This window comes from Colletes latitarsis, chromosome 8 (genome assembly GCF_051014445.1).
Source record: "Colletes latitarsis isolate SP2378_abdomen chromosome 8, iyColLati1, whole genome shotgun sequence".
NCBI classification, from domain to species: domain Eukaryota; kingdom Metazoa; phylum Arthropoda; class Insecta; order Hymenoptera; family Colletidae; genus Colletes; species Colletes latitarsis.
The window spans coordinates 30,904,343-30,921,393 of record NC_135141.1 but is presented as its reverse complement, the minus strand read 5'-3'; the positions used below and the strand labels follow the sequence as shown (position 1 = coordinate 30,921,393).

General features: G+C 38.4%; 2 protein-coding genes across 2 annotated transcripts; one reads left to right on the top strand and one right to left on the bottom strand.

Moving 5' to 3' along the window:
• Positions 1-98: 98 nt before the first annotated feature.
• On the bottom strand, positions 99-8,595 carry Lama (phospholipase B domain containing lamina ancestor). Its single transcript, XM_076771875.1, has 7 exons — positions 8,396-8,595; positions 4,152-4,414; positions 2,228-2,377; positions 1,897-2,143; positions 1,575-1,822; positions 1,067-1,307; positions 99-979 (listed from the first exon to the last, which is right to left on the bottom strand). Exons 2-7 carry the CDS (start codon positions 4,259-4,261, stop codon positions 329-331), a joined length of 1,647 nt encoding a protein of 548 aa, XP_076627990.1. The 5' UTR covers positions 4,262-4,414; positions 8,396-8,595; the 3' UTR covers positions 99-328.
• A 4,937-nt stretch (positions 8,596-13,532) lies between these two features.
• Tbh (tyramine beta hydroxylase) lies at positions 13,533-16,812 on the top strand. The gene is made up of 10 exons (XM_076771874.1): positions 13,533-14,159; positions 14,222-14,375; positions 14,457-14,603; positions 14,675-14,922; positions 15,004-15,157; positions 15,320-15,583; positions 15,664-15,894; positions 15,966-16,094; positions 16,219-16,393; positions 16,455-16,812. The coding sequence occupies exons 1-10, from the start codon at positions 13,984-13,986 to the stop codon at positions 16,598-16,600; spliced, it is 1,824 nt and encodes a 607-aa protein (XP_076627989.1). The 5' UTR covers positions 13,533-13,983; the 3' UTR covers positions 16,601-16,812.
• The last annotated feature ends 239 nt before the right edge of the window (positions 16,813-17,051 follow it).

The window sequence follows — 17,051 nt, the reverse complement described above, 5'->3', positions numbered from 1 at the left end:
AGTACTCCATGCAACATCCTTTCTCACATTTACGAAATAAAGTGACATTTTTAGAATAACAATGCCATGGTAGTGCTTACATAATAAAATAAACTGCGGTATTTTCATTTTATTTTATTAAATTTCACCATAGGTGGCTAACATATGAGCCAGCTTAGAAAAAAATAAGATTACATTTAAATATCGATATTTAATATTTCGTCTAAAAACATGTAAAATCCAACTGCAAAGAATTGACTGGATATCGCGTCGATTCTTTAAGTATCGATATATGGTTTACAAGACTACAAGTACAGTTTAATAATATATTAATCGTTAGTTACGTTAATTAAAACCAAACCCATCTAGGGGTGATACTTTCAAAATTGAATGCGTCTGGGTGTCCTACATGCGAAATATTGGGAAACCTTTCGAACCATTTAAAGGGTTTTCGCGATTGCGACGTAGCTGGCCCTGAAGTTACTTCGAATGTTTCGAAACCATTAGAATCGACGGCTAAAATTTTCGTGTCTATAATACCGTATGTTAACGGCTCGTCTTCCAAATCTCCGCGATAGGTCAATTCTTGCAGTGGATCCAGTTTTGAATTTTGATTTTCGGCAGTGCAATCTTCCTGGCTGCACCCACGCATCATCTTTCGAAATTGCTCGAACGTGGTGACGTTCTCTTGAGCACGCGCTAAACTTGCTCTCCAGGCGTTTACGTTCTTTTTGGCAGATTGTACGACATCGTTGATACTTCGAAAATTCGATATACCTACGTAAGATATGTAACCGGCTTTCTTGAATTCCTTCGTGTAATTCATGGCGAAGGTGATGCTTGGTAATTGTTCTACTAATACCATAGTCGTAGAACGTGGCTCGAATGTAATCCACTGTACCGCGGAAGCGCCACCATTTTGATTAGATATAGTATCGAACCACGATTGGCCGTTCGTTGCCAAGCGATTTGCCGTCATCAATCTCACAGATAGCATAACCTAGTCATCGTCGTTTAATTATTTTTTTGTTTAAACAGTAAAATACGTATCTACGTTTTCGATCGTTAATGTAACGTTTAATCATACATGATCTTTTGGGTGTAAGAAGCTCCATTCGCTCCGATTTGTTGCTAATAACGATGTTCCAGTAACAACCAATTCACGATTTTTACTACGCATTAAATAAAATTCATCCCCAGATGACAATGCCCCCGGATAGGACGACATTACTATCGATCGACTTGGAGTTAATGCCGCAGTTTTCAAGCCAGGCAGTACATGATAACCGAACGTGTACTTTTTTACGAGCCTTAACATTTTAGTGTATCTATACAACGAATACACGAAGATATTTATAATTGAATAAACTTAGAATTTTATAATATACGTATTTCTATTCTGATCTTATCGGCTAACAATATATTCGGTATCCTATTATACCCACGTGTTTTGTAGCCATCCTTGCTGCTTAGAAATGTAAAACTTATCAGTTTGCACACAACATTTTTAAAATTAATCACGTTAAGGGAAAAATTATACGGAACGATGACGATCGGTGTGAATCGAATAATGTAAATAATGAATGTTTACTTACGATGCAGCAGTGTTATGACCAATTGCGATTAAAGGTTCGGAATTGTCTCTTGGAAGCGATTTGAAATAGATCATGGAACTCATAGGAATGTCTGAAACATTAAACACTTGTTGAAAGCCGGGTATGTCGGAAGCCAGAGCGAGCCAAAGGAAATCCTCCGATTCCAGTGACACCGAGACACGGCTCCGACGTACAGCGAATTTCCAACCAGCTTCCAAGCCATCCAATTGCGTGTAAAATAATCGTACCTGAAGAAAACATTAGCAGTTAGCATCGTTTATCGAACAATCTCATTGATTATGAATATCATTTGATCATGTACCATATGCCAAAAAGGATCCGTAGAATCCAATAGTTCAGCGCGTTCACGGATAACGGCAGTGTTGTCTCGAAGATATCGCGTTAACTTTTGGCACTCGACAGGTTTTGCTTCGCACTCGGGTCTGATGGTGTTGTGCCAATGATGATGAATTAATTGCCAAGTGAGGCTACCTTCTAAAAGCCCGGCGGCGTAAGCTTGTACAGTGTCCGGGTATTTTGATGACGTTTCTATTTCAATGAAAGACCATCTGTAACAATTGACGATTTCTTAAAGAGATTCCATAACGATACACTCGGTTCTTGTGACCAACATTAACGTAACGTTTACCTACCCGTTCTCGAAAATTCCAGTTTTATAATAAGCGCGAGCAGCGTGCAATGGCACGGCCATTAGATCATTACCTTGGCCCCAAAAGTCAATACGGTATCCTCCTTTGTGGTTCCATGTCACGGTTGCTGAATAAGTACCATCTTGTTCAACACTGTTAACGTATAACAATAAATAATTAGAAATTTTAAGTAGCAACTACCATATTTATTTACTTGGTAGAAACAGTGTTTTTCTGCTTTCGTGCATATGTAACCCGACACGCGGGGTGCTCGTGGACACCCAATGAAAATTGAAATACCAAATGATGATACTGTATCTAGAATCCAAACTGAAGGCTATTTGTATTGCTAAAGAGGTGAAAGAAGGTCATGAGACTTCCTAGAAGTGGGGATCTATCAGGGGTTAATGATGGAGTAAGATCTCTATTATTTAATAATGCAGACATTGAACCGTGGAATGGCTGGGCCTACTAGTGGACCCATTACTAAGGCAATCTTAGCAAACTCTGCCTCAGACTCTAGGACATTGGATGGTCAGTCGAGGAGTGTATAGGAACGGAAGGTGTTGCCACGGAACATCTAAATTGGACCAACGACCGTAGAATATTGCACGATAGGAAATTCTATAAAAACGGATAACAGTTATTGTCGTTAAAGAAGCTGCATCTGCATCATTATATGACTCTAAACCAGATGAGTCGAGAGCGAGGTGTTCTCGGGTAGGAGCCTGGGTGGCCGTGATAGGTCCATCGATTTTGTTGCGACTATAGCAGGTTGCAGTGTCTAGTGGCATCAACATTTTAGCGGTAGGAGCTCGTTGAGACCGGTCGCGACTCGAGTATCGGGTAACGCGATGTCTGGCTTCTCGGATTCGTGCTCGAGTTTTACATGTCGCGAGCCGGTTCGCAACACACATGACACCGCTCGAAGGTGTGAGCATCGTTTCGCGTGCTCGAAAACAATTTATCTCGTGTGCCCTACGCGTGTGCGTACAGACCTCCGAGGGGCACAGTTTCGTCAAAGAGATAACGCGACGTGTCAGTCATCGTTGTTTGTGCTGGCCATTATCGTTCGCGCATGGTCGGCGCTGCTAGTCGACGGCGGAACTACACAGGCCACTTAAATGGTGTTTGGTATTTGGTTCATTCGATACCCCTATGGGTCAAACCCGCGAGTTATTCGTTATGGAAATATTCGAACGTTCAATTGCACTTTATCAAACACTACAAGTTAGCGCGAAGTGGCATCAAATGACCGATTGATTTTGTTGGAACTGTAGAGCACGCATCTTAGGCGTGTCAAGCGTACAGAAAGTAATCGTGCTCCAACACAGTTGCGATGCAGACTGTTGCGGACGCATCGATCAGAAAAAGTCTCGTTCTTCCGTTGCAGTCGCTGAACCGCATTATCAAAAATATTGTTCAGGTTTTATTAGTAATAACGCAAGCCTGTTCTCGGAAGAATGAAACTTGATTCGAGCAATCGATCACTCTTGATGTACAATGATTCACAGATTTGTTCGAATAAGACCATTGTACTCGCGCGCAGATTACTTAATCTTATTCTCCATATTACAATTGACAAAAATAACTGACAAGCGATAAGTAAATGCATATAGGCTTTCACGCTCCAAGATACAGTTCGTTGATCCTCGAGAGAAACATGCGAAGAATTTATGAATATTCAAATAGAAAACTTAGTAGCCTAGTTCGCACACGCAAATGACAATTATATTTATAATATACTACCCCTGGGTGTCTTGAGCTAACCAGTTATCGATACATTTCCTTTCCCTAAAGCCTGTTAAAAAATCTCTGAGTCATCGTGACTGTTATTTCAGTATATCGAAAGATAAAGTTGTAAGATACAGTATACGCATCGTATAGTACTTGAACGGTGTCAGCGATGAATCAACAATCAACTTACTGTCCGAACTCGCCGAGAATAATAGCTCCGATTCCCAGCAGAGCTACGGCGATCAGGATGTAAGTAGAAATGCGTGTCTGCAGCCAGGAGGCTCCTACTACCTTCAGCATGGCTCATCGGTAAGCTAAAACACCTTGGTTACGAGAAAAGAAGAAAGCTGAAAAGCACGAATTTCGCGTTCTCAACCCATCGATTACAGAAGCCTGGTCCTCGGCCTCTTCAGGCGCTTTAAAAACAGCTGATATGCGCTTGTCCCGTGGTCACTGCAAACAGACAAACAAACGGTCGTTAACAGATAGGATTCAATTTAAAATATCAATTGTTACGTTAATTATTATGCAACAGTCTGCTGAATCTGATTCGAACAACGTACACTAAAGACATAGCTACATGATTGTGCTAAAAATAGCTAGATAATCTATACAAATAACACTATAGCTCAACAACGTGCCCAATTCTTTAAAAGCTTTAACGTGTTAGGCTAATTAAACCTCTGGAAAAATATATTAAAACATATTCCTTCCGTTCCTGATTTTACTTTCTAAAATCGTATGTACAGCGACACCAAATTGTCTTGAACAATGTCCATTTTGGCACTACTTCGGTGCTTAAATCCTTTCTCTATATGATGCAACGTATTATACATTTATCTTTTGAGACGTAAAGGTATTGTTAAGGTGAGAATTATCGAGAAACAGACGTGACAATTGCAGACGACATTGTATATTCATAGACCGTCCGAAACAATTAGATTTAATGATCACCTACTTAACGCACGAAGTATATAGTATTTCATTCTGCTTCTAATAACTCGTTCATTGTTCAGTGATTCAATCTTCAGCCTTAATTTGCAATAAAATTTTATTTTGTTGCATCGATAATAACGTTCTAATTTATTGCTAGAAGGTTTCAATTCCAGTTGCGTGCAACCTTGTTCGTTCTAGTGTTTATTTTCTTACAGAACGATTGCAAGTAATACGTATTAAATTACTGAACAAATCAAGGACGAACTCCTGGTATTTCCACCATTGAAAAATCGAGCTTGATCGCGTAACAACTGGATAGCGTTCGTTCCCCACAAAATGCCCTATTTGTTTCATCTGTAATTTCCTTTCTAACTCGTCTGCAGTTAATTGTATTCTTCGGGAACAAGATTATCTATCGCCTACTAGCGTGAAACAGGAACGAGACGAAGGTTGAGGTCGAATTCTCTGCAAGCATGATATTTGGCACTCGCGAGTACACGCGTAAGCAGACCGGCAAACCTACAAAAGACGAGGCTACTATTAATGTCGAGAGCAATTACTCACTCGACATATTTTTAGAAGATCGTTGAAAGCACAAGAATGGCAAGGAATTACTATTACTATTATTAGTAATAAGCATTATAGCAATCATCATAGGTAAAAGGATTTAATGCGGGTACTATAAAACTTTTCTAAGCAACCACTATGACACAGATATCTTTAGAGATGAATGGAGAACAGGGCGACGCTATTAGAAACTTGCGAATCACCGACGAAGGTTAAGGTTAGCACATTCGCAACTTCTCTGTTGATATTTGCAATTAGATACATTTAGCTACTTTTATTATCGATGCTAAATTGCGCAACTACGAAGAACTCATTTATAAGTACTAATCAGAAAAACTGTTATCAAGTAGTTTTCGCACCCTATTACAATGCTACGACCAAATTAAAATTAACATTAATTGTGAAGCAAATGAGACGTCGTAGATAAAAAATTGAACGAAGGGCGATTGTTATAAACAATAAATTAAACTTGTTATGCAAATATAAATACTAAAAGTATAACATTATTTACTGTAGTTAAATTTTAATACTTCAACGACTATTATTTTCAAGGAATGACTACCACGGAGAAATGAATTCCGTGACTTCGCAGTAACGTGTAACAACGATGTAGAAAGCGTTGAAAATCAGTGGAAACCTAATTATAGAACCGCGACCGCTAATTTAGCCTTTATACAATAGCATTAGAATACTTGTACTTACAAATTTATTATATTTATAAATGAAACTTGTCTAACTCCGATTAGTACTAATTGCAAGCGTACTAGACTCGTTAACATTACTTTCGTCGCTCGGAGCAGATTCGCAGTAACTGAGTCAACTGAAGCTTCCTCATAATCGCCACAGTTTATTTGTACATGACACAGCTAATCTTCTAGTTGTATATCGAATAGTTGTATTGTTTTCTAGAAGCGTTTTAAGTAAGGCATTAAATTTATTATTGTCGTGAGCAGTATCATTGTGTAAAGAACGCTTTCACGAGACGCTTAAGGAACACCTTGCAAATGGACGAATTAATTTAACGCATTAACTCTTCCGGTGTTAAGCCTTCAAGATTTACAAGAGGAATTTACGACCCGTACAGACTTGTACAAGAAATTGCGATACATTAGTCGGGTAACATATCTGCCTAAAAATATTTTTATCTCGAAACGTATACATTCCTCTCAGGTATTTCTTAAAAGGACATTTATCCCTCCGCGCGAAGACGCTAGAATAGCACGGGGTGTAACGTGTCTAGCGACGATCTAAAAATAATTTCCCACGCACTCGTAGTATCCCGAGACGACCAAATCTTCTGTACGAATTTAGAAAAATGCACAAACCTGCCATAAGAAAATTGCTCAAAGTGGAGAACACGTTACGGCGCGATATGTATAAATTTAAAACAAACGAGCACGGGAAGCTTGTCGTCGATGTGAAAGATAATAAGCGATATTTTCGAAAACAGCCGATATTTGTTGCACGAACGTGATAACGTGATCAATTTACAAGCACGTTCCTATAAAACCGGAAACGAATAGGAATTTTTCCATGCAATTGGGTGCGCCCTCCGAGAAAACAAGTTTGGTGCTCTTGATGCATACAGATCGCGCGATAGTAAATCCTGGCGCGTGTCATTATACAGTGTAATTACACGTTCAATTTGTATTTAATTATTCCCATGTTTTAAAAAAGATGATGTTTTGAAAAAAATATCATCGTAAGTTTATCACTCGTCTTATGGATAAATTGCGCGGCAGATAATAGGTAGACATGATACATGTATGTATAAAGCCACTGGTTTAATTAGCAATTACAAGTGCTCGTGCTCGTTATAAATTTCAATTTAATTACCCTAGTAATATCTCTGTTGTGCGTGGTGGCCATAAATCGGTGCAGCGATACTCGCTATGCTTTGGCTCATGTTGCCTATTATCATTGTGTTCAAAATTACGACCATTTTTCAGCCAAAGATAAAACAATTTTATCAGCTATAGTATTATTTGTTATGATTAATATCCTGTGACCAAAGTAAAAACGAGGACGTGGTCAGAATACAACATTTTTTCTTATATTTCCTATAGTCTGCTTTCTCGGCTCTATTGTTGCCTTTATGACATTTTTATGTTAATAACTTTCCACTGTTATCACAAAAAGCGCCAATTTATATATAAGTAACATTGTTACATATGTACTTTCCTTGACGAGGAAAGTACGTTGTTGCCTCGTGGCTCTAAATATTCCCGCCGGAAATGCACCACGTGGTCGCCAATTCGTTCGATCAAAACCAATGCACAGCGATCTAAGGCTAGTAAATGGTTTATATAAAAATCATATTGGAACGTGAATACTAAATGTTTAATTTGCAGTACGCTTTTTCGAAGAAGCAAAGTCGGAAGAGTTACAAAACGAACTCTAATCTAAAATATAATGATAATAGTGTATACAAAGTATAATTGGGCATCATTAACTACATTATCTTCTATTCGACTTTCCGCAAACCGACAATGTTCGTAGCAGATAAGTGCAACTTCGCCAGTTTGTGAAAAATGAAACAAGACATAATTATAGTTTGCGAAGTGACATGAATTTATCGAATATCGAAACTTCCTCTTAGACTTGAATAGAATATTTCCTTCCTCTGTGTTTGCGTACAATATAGTATAACAGAGGAAAAATAATAACATATAATGATAACAAGCAAGGCAGAAACGAGCCGGAACCACGTGCAGAGCCAACAGAACCACGTGCGTTTACCAAGGAGGAAAATGAACTACAACTGAAATCCAGCCGATTGCATGGTGCCAGACAGTCCCATGGATCGTGATCGATTCGAGAATCGTTTGACGCGGTCGCCTCGGAACGCTTGTAATCCCGCGTGCGCGTAGGCCACATGGACGCGCGCGATTCGATGAATTTTTCATTGACGGAGAATCGGCTGTTACTCACCGTGGGCAATCAACAGTCTGTATTGGAGCGCGTCGTAAACGGGTAGAGAATCGGTCATTCGTATGGAGATTACATTCCTTTAGTAAACTTTTTTGCCGCGGTTTTACGACGTGGACCAGTTGCTCCGACACTGAAGTCCAAGCGCGAGCACTAGCTGCTTCCCGACTGTCGCGACCCGTTCCATCCATACAATTTCGAGCGGTTGTACAGTTCCCTTTCCACTTTCCTACTCGCCAACCGGCGTCGACGTCCTTTATTGTGTGACGACGCCAGTGCCGAGACGCCACAATGTGGCACCCCGCATACACGCTCATTATTAGCAGCAACGCACAGTGGCGCAACCAGAGGGTGTGAAATTTTAGATTCGTCGGTTAACTTTTGCTCACAGATTCGCTCACCTGGACATCTGTTTAACAAAAATTTATTGATGGATTCTAACGTGCAAATTAATTTCAAATACTATAGTTAGAATAGAAACTCCGTATACTTACTCGCTGACACACGCTCCCCGTTAATCTGGTTCCACTGCTCTCGACGATGTTTCTCAAAGTTTCTGAACGCCGCTGTCTGCAAAACGATCAATAATTAGTATTCTATCGTTAATACGTAATAGCATCGAATTACAATTTGGGGAAGATCTATTTATAAACAATTATAACAGCTTTTATGTCATCTCAATCGCTTCAAATATGTTTGTGTTACGCGTAGATTATTTGTGCATTGAAATAAACTACTATGAAACAATGTAGTTTATCGTGATAATAATGTTTGTCCAAATATTTTCATGAGTGACTTGGACACAGATGAATAATACACTGCTCAAGATAGAGGATTAACTACCTTGCAACCCTCCACACGATTTTGAAGAACGAAAAAAATATCATCGATGAACACACAGCGGTGTGTATTTAACGGAGTCATGTATTGACTGATTATTCAATTTACCTGGTATAAGCAGTTTTTAAAGTGTCGGGTTATCAATTGAGTTATTAGAGATTAGATACCTTCTTGGTAGCGATTAAACTGAGCGATCTAATTGATTTTGGCCGGTTTATGCACTCGACATATCGTTATTGATTTTAAGAGTTCACCAATTAATATTTTGCGTCGAATCTTTAACTCTTTAAACATGCTTGAAGGTTTCATAAGATGATATTGGGCTTTATCGCCGCGACAGACACGTTTATTTGAGTTAACGATCTCTGATTATTTCCAGTAGTACACGAACATTCTATACAAATATTGATTTCGCACTATCTTATCAATATTTTTGTAATTTAATATGTGCAACAGTTCATTATAGTACAAAGTACTTTGAAAGAAGTATCCAGGGAAATATTCACTTAAGATAATACAGAACCAAGTTTCTGGATAGTAAGTAATAGATAGTTAAACAAGGGACATAATTATTTCATATATTATCCGTTCGAATCTAAATATAATTAAATCATTGATTATTTAAAAATTAAAAAATGCATGAGCAAATGAAATATATTTCTGTCGTAGGGAACGAACGATTGCTTGCTATGCAGTTCTTTAAGAAGACTGCCGTCGTCGCTCCAACTTAATGAGTTTTAATTGGATCTAATTGAAAATTTTAGCCACTTAGTAACTGTGACTGACCGGATAAAAACATGGATGCATTTCGTTTAACAAAACTGTAAGAAAAAGGAAAGCCAAGGCGAAAATCAAGAATACCAATTTGTTGATTGAGGCTTCGTTAAAAAGTTATTAAAAAATTAAATTGAAAAATCTCAAATCATTCTGAAAAAATTATTTTCGGTTATGGGGGTCAATTACAATCACTTTTGGTCATTAGACATACCCTCGAAATCCTACCGACTTTCGAGAAAAAAATTCAGTACGGGCGGAACTTTAAACGTTAATAACTTTTTAACGAAGCCTCCATCAACAAATTAGTATTCTTGATTTTTGTACCATTAAAATTTTTCCCAGAGGTGGCCGAACACCCTGTATACTCGCAGTAGACACGTTCTGTAACGCAAGTTTCGTTGGACAGCGCGTAATTCGATTCGTACGTTGCTAGAATGATTGATAAAGTTGGTCGTTGAATTCTCTAACGTCACAATGAATTTCATAGATTGCGTAGACACTCGAGGATACTTTCGAGGTACTTAAGAATACACGAAATGCTTGATCCGTCCACTACAATCATGCGCGGTGTCGTCGACCTTTTGTCATTCGAAGATCATCCTCGAGTTTCGGTTTGAAGAATTTTTATTCCGATTTGCGCGCGAGTTTATCACCGTCGTTCGATTTTTATTTCAGCGTTTAATCACATGCGGTGCACTGTAATAAATCGGTTTTATATTAAGCTCGCTGTCCTTTATTGTTTTTAATTTTATATTTATCATGATGGTCACTGGTGACCGGCAACTCAAACTTACAATGTGTTGCTATTCCGCGAAATTTGATAAGAAGATAAGGCACGCGATTTTCAGTGAATCACTGGATTAATACCGGTTCGCGCGATGGCGCCTATAAAAACAGCTTGCTATCAGTTTAACGATGCAATTGCGTAATAGGAGTGCCTAGACGCCTCGAGCGAGCCGTTCATGAAGCGATTAAAATTTTCAATTAAGTTCAATCCAGCTTCATCAACCTCCAGAAGTCTCTTTTTTCCGAGCAACTGTGGTTGCTTCCTGATGACTACCGATAACGGAAAAGCTTGTTTGTTTGTTTTAATGCGTGTCGTAATCATAAAAGCTATACAAATATTTGCGAAAGAAAGTATCCGGACACTTGTTAAGAATGTCAAATAAACGGTCTGCGAGACGATGTACAAGTATTTCGCAATACGCGGCTGTTCTTTCGCAACATTGCATAATCGACGGCTAGCATGCAATAATGTAAACCACAAATATATTCTGTATTGCTCAAAACAATTAGAGGGCTATCTCTTCGCATAATTTTGACTCTGAATAAGATGTTCGATATTTTAAAACCTGATCAGAGTGTGTTAAATCTACAGTGCTTCTTTCATTGTTCGTATTGGTTTACTCTTTAAAATAACTTACAGGCATAATTCTATAATTATTTTGAGCAGAATATACTTTCTCTGGCACATCTTTAGTTCATTGTGTACGACAAACTTATCACATTTGAATTGCAAATTTATCAATGGGTTAAAAATAACTTCAATCGATATGCAATATTCGTACACTGCTTCGAACAATTAGTAGGTTGGCTGTTCCGAAATGTTGATCTTAGAATGATGTATTGCATTGATATTTAATTGACAAATCGAAATATACTAATATCACGTACAATGAGAAATCGAAAAGTTCTTTACCACTGTGTAACTCGAAGCTTCGATTTCGAGATATCAGCAGTTAAAATCTACCGACGTGCGTAATTTATATCTTAGTCGTTTGATCGCAAAATCGCACATGCACGCACTGGCACGTGAGAAACGCGTGTTCGTGAACTCCGTAAACGAAAAAAAAAAAAGCTAACTGCTTATGTCTCAGAAAAAAGGTCTCAGATTGCAAAATGGCTTCTCTTTCAAACTCTAATCGCGTGAGAATTACACGAATTACTACTGAGAATTTGAAATACAATTTATTAAGCTTCCTGTGATATTATGCAATTTTATTTGTTCCCCTACTGTTATTTTATATTCGTCCTAAACAAAGTGCTATTCCAAAAACATTACAATGCTACTTGCTAATACGATTGCTTGTTCCGTTCGTTCTTTAAGGTTATCTAGAAACGTGATCCTCTACTATCAACAGCTCATTATTTGCACGAGAAGAAAAAGGTGCAAATCATCGGAGAAAGCGTCAGATTTATTTTATATACTTCGCAGACTGTGCACCTGCCGTTTAATTGCAGATTGTGCGGCCGTAGCAACTATCCGGAAGTCAAGGTCTCAGACGAGATCGTCTACCTGGGCGTCTTGCGTCGGTACGTTTGTCAATCCGTGAGACCAGGCGGACCATTGTGTTTCACACGACCGGCCCCTAGCCACGATCGACGCATTCATTGATCCTAAGGGCCGAAGCTTGCCCAACTCTTCCTTTTCTTTAGGACTGGACCAGCACACAATGAGTTACCGCTTCTTTCAACCCCCATCGTCTGGATCTTTGTTTCTGTAAAAGAGACGCAATCTTGAAGCCATCATCGCGATTTAATAATAACTTCCACGATGATAAATAATAATGCGCAGGATGTCCATAAAATAATTGCTAAAGGAAAGCAATAAGAAATACGAAGAAACTCAATAGGACTTGTTCTCGACCCCTGTCTTAAAGAGGTTAATGTAAAGTCGTTAGATGAGGAAACGAACCTAGTTTAACAAAAACGTTGTAAATAAATGGAGAATCGTATCGACGATCGAATCAATTTCGAAATTGGTGTCGTGTGATTCATGTAATTCGCTGCTGTTAAATAAAGCCTTTCGCGAAAATTCTACTCGCAATAAAAGCCGATGGAATTTCTTGATTGCGGTCGGGACGACGAGGCACGCGTCATAAATGGAATGCAATATGCGCCCTCTGGTATTCAATTATCAAGACATTTTCTCGAAGTTTCAGCATTTTTACCTCGCCCGCGTACGTTATACGTACGATCGGTGCTAATATATCGTGATATGCCACGATAGACGCTTTTCTGCGTAAATGAAAACGTTATGCTAAAATTAATCACGTTCGATGACAAAGATACGTGATCGTTCGTTAGCGTCAATACTGATGTAATTACATTTCACGCGTCACGCAAATTTCCCGAAAGACATATCTCACTTCGACGAATTTCGATAGCAAAATATTGGAAAATTACTAGAACACCTGAACAATACTGTGAATTTTATCGCCTATAATCAAAACGATCTCTCGCTTATTGGATGTTGATAACCCCGATAATCTACTTTCGAGTAAACGACGACAATGAAATTGAGCGAGAGGATGAATTCGTTTAGAAGGACGAGGCAAATTAGGGGAAAATTCCACGTAACAATCAAATTATGCGTGAAAACTAAATCGTCAACTAGTCATTATCCAAATTAATTTTTAATTCTTGCACTCTATGTTACGAGCTGTAGGTACGAAGGGATTTATAGAGTTAGAATGAATAAATAATTTTGCTTACTTTTATTTCATTGTAACCTTTTGTTAACTACTTCTCACTGTTATCTCTTGCTTCTCGCGGCTTATTGTAATGCATGAGACCCACTTTGAAGTATGCGTACCTTTCCGCATGCGCGTAAGACTAATAACTTCTCTCATCTACGCTCTGTAATATAAACTTTGCGATCCAAAATCTGCAGAATTATAAAAAGTAAATAAATTGATATACCTTTCGATAGTTCTTTGTCAGTCTCAAATATCCCTTTTTTGTAAATTATAATTTCTTTTTGTATTTTTCCCCAATACAAAATCGTATCTTCACGACAGCGGCAGTTAGTTCTGCGTGTGCGCGCCGCCCCTATTCGGCGGCAAACCGCCGTCGTATGAAATCTTCGTCCTTCCAAATCGTCCTGGCCCTGCCAGTAGCAATCGACGACGAGATAGTGAAACACTGCAAAAATACCTGTGACAGAGACACAAACGAGAATAAACAATTTTTAAATGTTATTTTTTAAATTGAAGATGTTCTCGATAATACTGCAACTGATTTTACTTTCAATTCTGAGTACCGTCTCGTGTTTATCTTGGCACAATCATCAGCAAAGCAGAGAAGATAGTTCAGAGAAAACCAATGTACACGCAATACCGCTTGGTTCGGAAGCTATGTTTCATTGGAGGTATATCTTCGAAACAGTGTCAATATACCATTTGAAGTTTTGACAAACATACAATTTTTTAGGGTTGATTTTATGAGCGAATTGATAGTCGCGGAAGTTCACTATATAGGCGTTGAGAATACCTGGTTTGCTATTGGTTTCTCTAATTATGGAGAATTACAACCCGCCGATTATTGTGTCCTGTGGATCGATTGGCATCGTCAAATTCAGTTACAAGTATGTACGATATCTTATGACATTTTACATATTCTTTATACGTAATTTTATGATTTCTTACACATAGTTTTTTAATCGTAGGATGCATGGGCGGACGACGAAGGAAAATTGAATCTTGATTCGCAACAGGACTGTGAAAATTTCGCGTGGAGAAGGAGAGGAAACGTAACGAAGTTCACTTTCTCTAGAAAATTTGATACTTGCGATGAAAATGATTATATTATGGAGGTGAATAAAATTACCGAGATATTTAACTAATTTTCAAGTACTTCCAAGTACTTTATTGCGAGCATTTTCAGAGAGGTACCACGCACTTGGTGTGGCTCCGAGGACTCGGGCCATTGTCGTCTCTGGCTGGTCTGCAAATTTCGGACGCGGAAGTCACCGGTATGTCACGAACAGAGCTCGTCAGAGTGCTCCACAGAAAGCCAACGTTTCCTTCAAATGCTTGGCACTTGGAAATGTTGGCACATCGAGTAAAGGTACCGAACAAGGAAACGACTTACTGGTGTCGCGTACAGAAATTGCCGTCAATATTGTCTCAGAAGTGAGTCGCTACTATTGCAACAATGTTAATTGTAATTGATAAATTCCAATTAATTTACTTTTCAATGCAACTCGTCCGTAGGCATCACATTCTTCAGTTTGGTCCAGTCATTCAAGCAGGTAATGAACATCTGGTTCATCACATGGAAATCTTCCATTGTGCTGGGCCCGTGGAACTCGAAATCCCGATGTACGATGGCCCTTGCGATGGAGCTGACAGACCAGAAAAGACCCAAGTGCGTTACTTAACATTTCTTTTTTATAACGAAAGATAATTTAATTTTTTTTTAGGATATAAAGTTTAGGGCATACGTACGCGAATACTTTTTTTGTAGAGATTGAAAACTACATCGAATTGTATGAAAATCAGTTTGTTAATATTCTCAATTTTTGTTCAGATTTGTAAAAAGGTCTTGGCAGCATGGGCAATGGGAGCGGATGCTTTCGTCTACCCCGAGGAAGCCGGCCTCTCGATCGGTGGTAACGATTTTAATCCTTACGTTATGTTGGAGGTCCATTACAACAATCCCGAGCTTCAGGATGGAAATATCGATTCTTCGGGGATTCGTTTCATCCTCACGAAGAGTCTCCGTAAATACGATGCTGGCGTGATCGAGTTAGGGCTAGAGTATACAGATAAAATGGCGATACCACCTCAGCAAGTAATAAATTAATGTAATAGAATTAAAGTAAAGAACATGCAGGTGTAATGAAACCAATATTGCGTTTGTTACTGTCTCAGGAAGCTTTCACTTTGTCGGGGCATTGTATACAGGAGTGTACGGGAGTTGGTCTTCCCCAGCATGGCATTCATATTTTCGCGTCTCAACTTCACACGCACCTGACAGGCATAAAAGTTATCACTCGTCACGTTAGAGACGGAGAAGAATTGCCTATGCTGAACTACGATAATCATTACTCCACTCACTTCCAAGAAATCAGACTTTTACCGAAACATGTCACCGTCTTGCCTGTAAAAATTGTTTAATATTTTGTACACTTTGTTCAAGATGTACGGTGAATTCTTTTATCGATTATTTCCAGGGCGATTCTTTAATAACAACTTGCACGTACAATACAATGGATAGGAAAAATATTACCCTTGGAGGATTCGCCATTTCCGATGAAATGTGCGTGAATTACATACATTATTACCCCAACGCTCGTTTAGAGGTACGAGATTCTTGTATTTATTTTCAAGAGAAACGCACGTTTCTACAGAATATTTTGCACCTACATCCTTCAAACCATATTTCTCAAGAAAATGTAAAAAAAATCATTAAACAATGTCCTACAGGTTTGCAAGAGCGCTATAAGTGACGATGCTTTGAGAACATATTTTCGGTACATGAGAGAATGGGAAAATCAACCGACCAGCAACGATAAAGGAATTTCGTCGAATTACGAAAGTATCGAATGGACCAAAATTCGCGTACAAGCTCTTTACGATCTTTACGAAGCTGCTCCATTAGGTTCTCGATTTACTATCCCATCCTTATCTGTTTATAAGTTGCTAATTACACGTTTAATTAGGAATGCAATGCAATGGTTCGGATGGGTCTCGACTTCCGGGACTTTGGGACAACATAGCTGCTTCTCCTGTTAAACTGCCATTACCTCCGCCGGCTCGAAGTTGTCCTGATTTGTCGCTGAAGCAAGACACAATAAATTCAATTTGAATCTTATTTTTTCTCGTTACATAATGTTATCTACATTCGGAAACGCTAATAACATAAAAATCTGTATCCTTAAGACACACATGCACACAAATTTGAAAGTTAACCTGAAACAAAATATACTAAAATGTAATCTACTTAAGTTATGTTTATTTCCGTCGAAATTAAAAAATTACCTGCTTTCACAATTATAAATAAAATACTTAGTTATTGAAACACTTTTTCAATCTATCTTCTCTTTATTACCTGTAGCCTTTCAAGATCACCTCGAAAGAATACAGCTCTCTAAAATAAAACAACAACTCTGGTTACAATACAACGTGCTCCGGCTTAAAATTAACTTTCTACATACAAAAAAAAAAAAAAAAAAAAAAAAAAAAAAATAAAAAGAAACGAAGACTACTAAACGTACCCTTGGGCGACGATAAATATTTCCGATTTATAAGTTTATAAA